This window comes from Gobius niger (assembly GCF_951799975.1).
Source record: "Gobius niger genome assembly, chromosome: 14".
In the NCBI taxonomy this organism is placed as follows: Eukaryota; Metazoa; Chordata; class Actinopteri; order Gobiiformes; family Gobiidae; genus Gobius; species Gobius niger.
Window position 1 is genome coordinate 22,499,156 of NC_136865.1, and position 11,717 is coordinate 22,510,872.

Sequence of the window (11,717 nt, forward strand, 5' to 3'; positions counted from 1 at the left end):
CACAATGGCAAACTCTCATTGCATGGGGTGTGTTGTTGTATTTAGTTTCACTGACATTGTCTAATATATTCTAAGTGACATTACTAATTATTATACTTTGCTGCGTGATGTAAAACGTTATTTTCATGTTTATTTTGAGTGAAGATTCCACGACCTCCAAAAACATGCCGGTCATGTTTTTGGAGGTCGTGGCTCAGTGGCAAGGGCTCAGGACTAACACCTGAACGCAATTTCGTTGTACGCTTGTACAATGACAAATAAAGCATATCTCTAAACCCCACCTTAGTGTCAGTCCGACATTGCCCAAATCTTAAAGCTTTGAGACTGGAGAGCTTAATCAGGCCAGTGTAACACCTCATTTAAAAGCTAAGACTTTCAAAAACTAATCTCAACTTTTTTGTCGCATTGTCAATGGGGGTTTTGGGGGGGACTAAATAAAAATGAAAAGAAGAGACTAAAACTGCCACTGACCGTCTTAAAGAGCCTCATGTTGTTGTGTCGTTGTGTCCTTGGGCAAGACACCCTATGCCTATGTGTGAGTGGTTGGTGGTGGCTTGAGGGACTGTTGGCGCAGATGTGAGCAGCCTCGCTTCTGTCAGTCTGCCCCAGGGGAAACTGTGGCTACAAATGTAGCTTAACACCATCAGCATGGAGTGAATGAACCCCCCTCCCTTTCATGTGTGAAGCGCTTTGGGTGTGACTTGTGTCATATGAAAAGTTCTATACAAATAAGATTCCCTTCCCTTCGTATTTAAAATCTCTGCCAAAGGAACAGCTCAGAGCTTTGTTCTCGTGGGAGAAGCTCCATGAAGCAGAGGACCTTCATTGAGTATGATTATAATAATTATTATAAATACAAAGTCGACTAAATTGGTCTTCAATTTTGTCAACTAAATTTACATGCGATTTTAGTCAACTAAAACTACACTAAAATTGAAGAGAGTTTTTGGTAGTGCTTTATATTAAGGTGTGTTAAGTATTAATAAGGTATTAATAAGCATTAATAATATGCTTGTAAAGTAAAAACACACTGCTTATTATACTTTTATCTGTGAACATACTAATAGGCCAGTAATAATACACTTATTCATAGCCAACCCTAAACCTTACCCTGACCTTAACCCTTACCCTAGCCCTAAAATGATGACTTATGCTTATTAATACTTAATGAGCACACCTTGATCTAAAGCGATACTGATTTTTTTTAACTAAATCTCGACTAAAATTAAATGATATAATCATCAAAAGACTAAAATGAAATTAAATGTATTGTCAAAATTAACACTGGCGTGAATAACTGGATGGCAGGTAACTGGTTAAAATCAGATATTGTTTAATTCTTCCACTTGTGAATCTGTGCCTAATTTACTGAAAACTGGATCACTTTGCAGGTCAATACGTCCCGATGATGAACGCCACCGCTGGATCCAACTATTTCGATGAAGATTACAAGATGATGAAAGTGATTGTGAGAGGCTCCCAACCCGTGGAGATCAGGACTTCCCCTTTGCTGAAGCTGTCGTTTGACCTCCCCGCCATGACAGAGGCGGAGTTTTTCGGAGACAACCTGGTCAGTAACCTCGCCACGTTCCTGAAAGTGCCTCTGAACATGATCCGCATCACCAAAATCATCCGAGCCGACGGTGGGGCCAGGAGGAGGAAGAGGTCGACCGGGATCTCTGTGGAGGTGGAGATCAAGAGCCCGCCAGTGCAGCAGACGAGCAACGCGACAAACGGTCAGTGACAAAAGAAATGGTGATAGAAATAAATGTAGTTTTTAGTCTTTCCACTTCACACAGATTTCTTCCAGATTGTTCTCCTTTGGCTACAGACCTGACGTTTAAAAAAGCCCCTAAAGCATAAGTGATCAAACCCCCTCTTGTCTCCACTGTGTTTTCAGACGAGGAGGACTTTGCGTTGCTGAAGAACATTGCTGATGACCTGGGCCAAGCCGCGGTCTCTGGAAACCTGAGTCAGTCCATTGGGTTCAACGTGTCATCGCTGGGTGTGGTTCCCCCTCCGCCCTCCTCCTCTGACCCGGCCTGGAACGAAGTAAACAAAACACAAATTCACAGAAAATAATAATGATCATACGATAAACCCATATTAAATCCTCACAGTAAGAGCTTTTAATCAAACCCCATTCATTAGATAGATAGATACAGTAGATAGATAGACATTTTTCTTTGATTGACTAAACGAACACTTTTGGTTTGTTTTTCCTGTAGGTGGCGACAAAGGAGGTGACGAGGGAGGAGCCCGAACCGAGCTACGTGTCCGGAGTTGACCAGCTGCTGTTGATGGAAGAGCCCATCGCAGGGGAGTATGTGGGCCCTCTGTACCAGCAGCCCAGTCTCAAGGCTGTGGACGAGAATGTAAGGACTCCAACACAGTTTACTTTGATCTATTAAAAGTGCAGCACCTTTTTTCTTTAATAGTGTGAAATCGAACTTTAAACCCCCTTGCAGTATATTGTATTTGCAGTCATTTGTTATTGCATTGCTCCCCAAAAGTTGTGAATTCCTGCTTATAAAGTTTGAGCTCATCAATGTGAAGAATTGCTATACAGTAATATATATATTACTGCATTGTAATATATGTATATCTTACTATACTTAATATGTACTTTATAGGGCAGGGTCTTAAATACCTAACTCCATAAAGTTAGGTATTTGTTTGAACCGCGACTAACAATTAAAACTTAACTATACTTACTGTAGCTTCTTCTGTCATGTTTTTGAAAAATGAGTACAAGGCCTTAATGTTTTTATTTATTTTATCCATCACCACAAACAGTTTGTTTTGTTCATGTTTATGTGTCAGTTTCCTGGTCATTTTATTTGGTTGGTAAAGTTGGTAACTAGTGAAGTCAAATACCAAAATGCCAAATGATTTCGTGCCATTTTAAATTTTCAATAGCAAGTGAAAATAATACAGGTGAGAGAGGGCATCCTTGTCGAGTCGCTCTGCAAAGTTTAAATGGACTGTCCTGGTGGATGAACTGAACATGATCGATTACTTCCCGGTATATTTGTAACCTTGTGTATCTGTGTGAACCTCAGGGCGACTGTGTGGCGGTGGGTGTGACGACGCTCGCCGTAACAGCCAGTTTGAAAGACTCGTCTGGAAACGCAGTGACTGGACTTGAAGGAAACACCACCATCACGTTCAAGACCTGCTGGGCCAACTTCACCGACCTCAGCCTCTCCAACAGCGGTACAGACTCATCTTAGATTGTTTTAACTTCGGATTCTGAACCTGGGTTTGTGAGCTCTCAAGGCTTAATTTTGTCATCTAAAATATTGTGTCAATTTTAGTAAAGTTTTATTTTTGTTGAATAAAATCAGACAAAAACTAATAATTAAAATATTCAGATATTTTTGTCGACTATTAAAAACTAAATAAAAATAAAAAGAAGGGACTGAAAACACATGAACGCTTCTGTTCCTTTGACATTTAAATCAAATGCCAAAGGAGCAGAAGCGCCATGAAACAGCGCAATATGATTATGTTTGAACACAGTAATATGAATGTGAAGGTGATGAATTCACATAGAGGTTTTTTTTAATCTCAGTGGGACTTTAGCTGGATAAATAAAGGTCATATAAAAAATTATGTTGAAACCTTTACTGCGCTCTTTTTCTGAAATATGCACTGATGTCTCAAATGGGCAAAGAGCCAGTATCCCTCTATCATAGTGTGATAAGATTAAAAAGGACATATAGTAGTTTGTTTGTTTGTTTGTTTGTTTGTATACTTTATTGTCCCCGTAGGGAAATTTGTCCTCTGCATTTAACCCATCCTTCGATGCCGCTGGGGCAACCCATAAGGAGCAGTGGTCGACGCCCGTGCCGCGCCCGGGGACCCATCTCCATGATGTGGAGCCAGGCTGATGGTCAGAATCACCTGGCTGGAGGATTCACCTATTGCACATGTTTTTAGTGGTAGGGGAAACCGGAGTACCCGGAGGAAACCTACGCAGACACGGGGAGAACATGCAAACTCCACACAGAAAGGCCCCATCCTGGTGGGAATCGAACCCGGGACCTTCTAGCTGTGAAGCGGAGGCGCTAACCGCTGCGCTACCGTGCCGGTTTTTGACAATGTCTCTAGTGATTATTATTTTAGTTTTAGCTACGAGTCCAACAATATGCATGAATCCAACGTTGTTCTTTCCTATCATTGAAGGTAATCTCTGTTATGTCTCTGTTTCAGGTGAGAACTTGACCATGGTGTTTGAGTTGAAGGACTGGGGCGCTCGGTCTCGCTCTTTCACCGTCAAATCTGTGCCCACGACCAACCCCCCCACCACCACCGGCAACAGCACCACCACCCCCGCCCCCACCACCGGCAACAGCACCGCCACCCCCACCACCGGTACTTTAAATATAATAATATGAAGTGGTCTGAAGAAGATCTGTTCGTGAAACTAAATCCTCACACTGTGACCCCTTTTTAGGCACCACAGACTCTGTATCTACCATGACCACAGGGACCACAGAACAGACCACCGAAGACGGGAGCGTTTTCGGTTCTGCGTCGACCCTGGGGCCCTCCAGCCTGTGTGCGCTCAGTGTCATCTACGCCGCGGCCTACTGCTCTGAAATACTCACCGTCTACTGAGTCTGAGACCACAAAGAGCTTTTCCACAACCACAGATGCCAAGTACCGGTTCAATGAAGGAACCTCTCAGGTTAATCATGAAGAAGCATATACACTGTACTGTTGAATTATGGGTAATGAGTAAGTCTTTGTACTTACTATGAAGTTTACTGAAATTACTTTAATACTTTTATGAATTTCTAACAAACTTATAGGGTGAAGTGAAGGGTGTTTTTTTTCTTCATATTTTTAATATATTTTTAGTGCAAATGGCCAAAGATGATGCATTTTAAATTAACTGTAACTCGGAGAGTGCAATATGCAACAATTACTTTGAAAGATGTTATTAGGTTTACAGGTAAAGTTCGATTTATTAGTATATTATGGTAATGTGCCACCGATTTTGCTTTTACTTAAACATTGTTGTTGTGGGGGGTTTTTCGCATGTTTTAACTGCACAGGTTTACTCTTGGTCTAATGAAGTTGTATTTTTTATCAGGTGCAATACTTTGACATGAAAGAAGGTTCTCTGTATAATCTCTCTTGAATAAAGTATATTTTATGACATTCAAAAATCAATTGCTCCATTTTACCGGGATAAATAAAATTGCTAGTTAACTTTGCGTGGTGTATGGTGGGAGTGACTGTAAATATTCCTGGGTGAAAGTGAGCCCTGACTCTGACTGAGGAAGGTGTGAATTCATGTTTTAGAATTAAATGGTGTCATGATCTCAGATGGAGGTCAGGACCAACACAACGCAATGGCAAAGAAACAGCTCTTGAAAGAAATCTCCAAATGTTGAGATGGATCATATTTGGAATTGACTGGATTCAAAATATATTATATATATTGCCGGTAATCTTATGTCTGAAAGTCATTTAATCTGATCAATATCACGCACATTCTTTAAAATATTAGAAAGTCGCCACTTTTGGACGCCTTTATGAGAAAATAACTCTGAGGACACACTGAACATTGTGACCGTTTCTGTCACATGTGGAAGATTTTGCTCAAAAGCTCTGACAACAACAAAATCAGCATTCTGACGGTTACCATAGTTACCACCATGGAATTCTTACCTACGAGTTTGAGCCGGATTGAACTAATCTAAGATCAGGTAAAAATGCTAATGCCACTGGAACTATTATAAATTCCACTTGAATTCAGACAAATTTATCCCCACATTTTCTCCAGTTCAGCCTCACCCAAATCTAAAAGCTTCGACACTGGAGAGCTTAATCATTTGAAAGCTAAGACCTGCAAAAATGATCTAAATTGATCCTTTTCCTTGCATTGTTGCTGTGTTGTCGACACCTTTTGACTTTTTTGTTCAGTTTTTGCGTTTTTTTGTTGAAATTTTTGTTACTTTCTTGCTGCACTTACATGACTTTTTCCATCACTTTCCTGTTGCACTTTTAGCACTTTTTGATACTATTTTGTTGCGTTTTCATACTTGTTTTTGTCTCATTTTTGTCGCTATTTTGACACTTTTCTCAAGAAGTTTTTAGATTTAGGTAAAGCCCAACTGGAGAAAATAGACTCGGTTCAGGTGAGGGTTAAGAAGTTCTACCTTTAAAAATAATTTGCTTTCACTTGAAATGATACAAAATAATCACAATTAAGAAAAGATTATGTGTGTGTTCCATCGGCAATAAGAGGTTTTATCTCATCTTAGACCGAACGTCCTCAAACTTTAGATTTCATTATTATACCAGCAACTTACCACAACCTTTATTTTTCAGATCTGAGCCTTTATTTTGAAATCCATAGAAAAATATAACAATTTATGGACATTACTTGTCAATAGCTTTACACTAAATTTACACCAGTTACCAATTATTACACTAGGAACTTTCTACAACCTTGACTTTTAAGGTCTGGACCTTTATTTTGAAATGCATGCAGAAATGTGACCATTCATGGATAATCTTCAATACCTTCTACAGCTTTTACTGCAGTGGCACCAAATTGGCACCAGTTATCAGTTATTAGATTAACTGATAACCTTTATTTTTTGGATCTGGACATTTATTTTTTATTTTTTTATACTTTATTTTTATTCAGGTTATAAATATTTTGCGAAATTAAAACACTAAAACACACATATTGAACAAACTGGGGGTTTAAAAGAGGTATAAAATCCACACAAAAATAAATATAGAGCAAAAGCACTATTTTGTGTAAAAGTTCAAATATCGCCTCTTCTCATTAAGTATGCGTCCCATTTTTCCCAAAAGGCATCACCCTTTTCTTTTTGTAGTCTCAGATTGAAAGTCAGGCGTTCCATGCAATAAATGTTATTAACTATGGCCATCCATTGGCTAATTGTAGGTGGGTCTGTACTCTGTACTTAGCCAGCGCTTAGTGATCGCTTTTTTACTTGCTGTCATGAAGATTTTTAGAAGATATTTATCGGCTGTGGACAACCTCTGATCTATATTCCCTAGATAGAAAGACACACATGTAAATATTATGTCAAAACCAAGAGCATTTTTTACCGTTTGTTGCACGTCTTGCCAAAAGGATCTGGACATTTATTTTGAAAATTTTGTCAAAATGTATCAATTTATGGATAATACTCTTTATTAGCTTCTACAATTATGACTGTATTCGCACTAAATTGGCACCAGTTATTAATCTCTTCATTAAATTTGTCATTTCCATCTTAAAATGATTATTTATTTACCCGTGTATGTCTGCGTTGTGTGTGCAGGTTTAGACAAAGCTCACATTTTGCAAAAGGGGGGAAAAAATGAAAGTTTTAGGAGCGAGGTGTTTGTGATTTGGCCCAAGCAAAGGAACCATGTTCTATTAATCCTTTCCAGAGTCTCTGTCCGTGGTGCTGAATGAAAACCCTCTCCAAAAGCGTAAGGCCTGCTGTTGTCCAAGAGAGGGCGCCAAACCACATCGTATCCAGGCCTTCTCTATCCCCCACCGCGAGGGAAAGTTGAGTTTAGTTTGCATCAAAAGTAGACGGCCCGCGCTCCAGCCGCACTTTAGATTGTCTGTGAGATTAGGTTTTATGTCCTTTTTAGCGCAGTTGTGTTTGCGCAAAATCCCCACCACCAACACCGCATCTTTTCACCGCGCATCTGTCTTGTGGCGCTGACGGCTGACAGGGGAACAATTACATTTACAGCCTTAATTTGTGAAGGCCATTAAACCGCCGCGTTGAGGGGCACAATGTGGTGGGCGTGCACGGCGCTGCTGCTGCTCGGCGCGGGGGCTTCTTAACTTTGCGCCTCCTGTGCGCTGCTCTTCGCGGAGTTTCCTGCCACTTGCTGCCGGCGGGGATGCTGAGCTCACCCGCTCGGAGGATGGATCTCCACCACCTGGCTCTTCTCTGCGGGGCCCTGGTGCTTCTCTTGCGGCACGGCGCGGGCGTCCAGGCGCTGTCGATCTTCCCTCCTCCGCCCGCGCCGAAGTCGAGCAAAGTGGCCGGCATTTTCGACGGCCACGACGCGTCCAAGTATTTCAAGGAGTTTTACGCGCCTCAGGGTAACGCGCACAGCAAGGCGACAGATCTGGTGGAGCCGCACGACTTCATGCTGTCCATCTACAAGACCTTCTCCACCGCGGAGAAGCTGGGGCTGAACGCCAGCTTCTTCCGCGCGTCCAAAGCGGCCAACACCATCGCGAGCTTCGTGGACATGGGGCAAGGTATGGCCATTATTACGCACAATGTACACCACTGTAGCTGCTAAAGAGGTCAAATACATTCACTTAAATTCTGTCTGATGAACAATTAATTTATATAAGGCTATTTGCAGCATCATTTCAGAATTGTATAGTCATTTTTGTAAATAGGCCTTCTTTAAAATACATGTCTATATCAAAATACATTGTAAATACATATGAATATCCCGTATGTAAAATTAACGTAGATAAAAATGGTGTTTGTTAAAGTTTATTTTTGGCAAATCCAAAAAAAATAAAAGTTGAACAGGCTTCATTTTAAGAGAGCCATAAAGAACGTGGCCTGATATTCTCCTTTCACCGCCAGTGGACAAAGGATAATTGACATGTAAATGATGCGATTTTATGGCTCTAGAATAAACAATATGCTTTATAATAGCTTTATGTTAAAAAAAAAAAAATGTTGTATTAGTGACAATGATGCACAGGCCGTTTTAAAAAAAAATAATAATCTTTTTTTCATTTAGCCGATGTTGTTGTTGGATCTTATTGGAAAACATTCAGTGGATGACGTGAATCTGTAGTAAAGATTCTGGACTTTTGTGTGAGGCCACTGAGTAAGTTCACCTCTTACCCCCCGCCTGAACTGAGCACATCTTCCCCTGTTTGACTTTACCCAAATCTAAACATTGAGTGAAAACAGCGTCAAAATAGGGACAAAAATCATAAGAAAACTCAACAAAAAGGCAGAAAAAAGTGCAGAAAAAGAGGTGAAAGTGAAAAACTCAATAAAAAGGTGACAAAAAATAATTAAAAAAAACAGTGCCAAAAACTCAATTAATAAAGTGACAAAAAATTAATAAAAAAGTGACAAAACTCAATAAAAAAGTGACAAAAACTCATTAAAGGGTTGGGTGACAAAAAGAGGTCAAAGTGAAGCAAAAAAGTGACAAAAACTCAACAAAAAAGTGACAAAAAATAGAAAAGTGACAAAAAGAGGTGAAAGTGAAGCAAAAAAGTGACAAAAAACAGACAACAAAGAGACAACAACTCAATAAAAAGTGACAAAAAACTCAACCAAAAGTGACAAAACCTCAGCAAAAAGTGACAAAAACTCAATAAATGGTTAGGTGACAAAAAGAGCTGAAAGTGAAGCAAAAAAGTGACAAAAACTCAACAAAAAAGTGACAAAAACTCAATAAATGGTTAGGTGACAAAAAGAGGTGAAAGTGAAGCAAAAAAAAGTGACAAAAACTCAAGAAAAAAGTGACAAAAACTCAATGAAGGGTTAGGTGACAAAAAGAGGTGAAAGTGAAGCAAAAAAGTGACAAAAAGAGGTGGAAGTGAAGCAAAAAAATGACAAAAAAATGACAAAAAAATGACAAAAAAATGACAAAAAAGAGACAAAAACTCAATAAAAAGTGACAAAAAAACTCAACCAAAAGTGACAAAACCTCAATAAAGGGTTAGGTGACAAAAAGAGCTGAAAGTGAAGCAAAAAAGTGACAAAAACTCAATGAAAAAATGATAAAAAAATCAACAAAAATGTGGCAAAAATGAAAAAGAACGTGAAAAAAGATCCGTTTAGATCAGTTCTGTGGGTCTCACTCTCAAATGAGGCGTTTCTCTGGCCTATCGGCTGCGAGCTCCAGTCCAGAAGCTTTTTAGATTTGTCAAATGTACTTAAAAATGGAATTATCTGTGCATTTCTTTATTTCTTGTTTAGGTGCAGCATCTTCAATGAAAGGCAGAATTTTATTTATACAAAGAAACATAAGCCCCATTTATTGCTGAATTTCTGCTCAATTATGGTGTTTTATGCTGCAATCATACCAAACATAAAACGGTAATGTAAGGTACTAGAAAGTGTGAAAGAAATCAAAGTTTATTTGTCCTTCGTTAATGAAACAGGTTGTAATTTACGTCTCCCAAATTGCCCGAATGTTTTCTCGCTCAGAACAAATGTGTTTTTCTGATGGCGGTAACCGTTCACACATGAGCGATGACACGGACTTTCCCTTTGTTAATGTGATTTAGCGCAGACTCCGCGGCAAACATTCATCCCACTTTTTAGTTCCACTTTATCCGTAATTGATTCGGACACAGTTATTTTTCACTGAAGCCCCAGACAATAAAACGGCGTCTCATCTTTGGATCGGCTACATTTCGCTCCCGGGAGTTTTTTTTTTTTTTTTTTTCCTTTTTACCTCCCCCTCCTCGTTTCTAAACTTTTGATTTTGGATGTTTTTCCCGCAGACGACCTCCCGCTCTTGTCGCCCCTGAGGAGACAGCGGTATGTGTTCGACGTGTCCACTGTCCCGGATAAGGCCGAGGTGCTGGGGGCCGAGCTCCGGGTCTTCACCAAAACCAGCGGGAATTCCTGGATCTCGGAATCGGACCCGGTGGAAGTCCAGCTGTACTCCTGCCACGACCAGCTGCTGCTTTTCTCCAAGACTCTCGACCTTCAGGATTCGGGACACCGGCCCAAATGGGAGGTCCTGGACGTGTGGAAGGTGTTTCGGGAATGGCGAAGTTCAAGTCCAGGGAAGGTTTTCTGCCTGGAGCTGAAGGCCATTTTGGATAACTCGGAAAAGGAAGTGGATTTGAACAACTTGGGATTGCACCGTCTCGGGAAACCTCAACAGAAAAAGGCGATTTTGGTCGTTTTTACCAGATCGAGAAGGCGTCAGACGTTATTTAGCGAGAGGAAGGAGGGGCGAGCGCTCATGGGGATGATCCGGAAAGCCAAGGACAGGAACGCGAAGCTGAGCCGGAAAAGGCGGACGGCGAATTCGAAAACCCGGCACGGGAAGCGGCACGGGAAGAAATCGAAATCGCGGTGCAGCAAGAAACCGCTGCACGTGAACTTCCGCGACCTGGGCTGGGACGACTGGATCATCGCGCCCCTGGACTACGAGGCCTACCACTGCGAGGGGGTGTGCGACTTCCCGCTGAGGTCCCACCTGGAACCGACCAACCACGCCATCATCCAGACGCTCATGAACTCCATGAACCCCAACAACATGCCCCCCAGCTGCTGCGCCCCCTACAGGCTGAGCCCCATCAGCATCCTGTACATCGACTCCGGGAACAACGTGGTTTACAAGCAGTACGAGGACATGGTGGTGGAGTCGTGCGGGTGCAGGTAGAGGGACCGTCCCAAAGAGCGTGAGGTGGAACAGGGGGCAGGACTACAAGGTTCACCTCACTTCAGGCAGCAATGAAGGACAGATAAAGTTTATTTTATTAATTCAACCGAAGAACAAGAACGAGAAGGAAAGTCTCCTGTGTCTGGGAAGCTTTTCAACCTCTTAAAGGGATATTTCAGGATTTTTGACATTTCCTAGTTATCCAGAGTGTTATGTGTCTTATGTTTGAAGAGTTTCGTGGCGCTAGGGTAGTGCAAGGCTAGCGCATTTCTATGGTATCAGCTAGCCTGCATTAAAAACAGTCTGACCCGCTCCACAAAGCACCTGAG

The 11,717-nt window shown here is 41.2% G+C and overlaps 2 protein-coding genes across 2 annotated transcripts in view; both read left to right on the plus strand.

The window, feature by feature from the left end:
- The window catches only part of pkhd1l1.1 (PKHD1 like 1, tandem duplicate 1), a gene marked incomplete at both ends in the record, with an annotated part of 55,526 nt that extends 50,903 nt beyond the window's left edge, over positions 1 to 4,623 (plus strand). Inside the window, 6 exons of the mRNA XM_079570402.1 lie at positions 1,392 to 1,736; positions 1,901 to 2,052; positions 2,229 to 2,375; positions 3,063 to 3,216; positions 4,216 to 4,377; positions 4,460 to 4,623. Coding sequence (XP_079426528.1) covers positions 1,392 to 1,736; positions 1,901 to 2,052; positions 2,229 to 2,375; positions 3,063 to 3,216; positions 4,216 to 4,377; positions 4,460 to 4,623 — 1,124 coding nt within the window. The remainder of the gene's footprint in view (positions 1 to 1,391; positions 1,737 to 1,900; positions 2,053 to 2,228; positions 2,376 to 3,062; positions 3,217 to 4,215; positions 4,378 to 4,459) is intronic.
- A 3,297-nt stretch (positions 4,624 to 7,920) lies between these two features.
- On the plus strand, positions 7,921 to 11,388 carry gdf6b (growth differentiation factor 6b; the record flags this gene model as incomplete). Its single annotated transcript, XM_079571002.1, has 2 exons — positions 7,921 to 8,263; positions 10,496 to 11,388. 2 exons carry the CDS (start codon positions 7,921 to 7,923, stop codon positions 11,386 to 11,388), a joined length of 1,236 nt encoding a protein of 411 aa, XP_079427128.1.
- Positions 11,389 to 11,717: the final 329 nt, after the last annotated feature.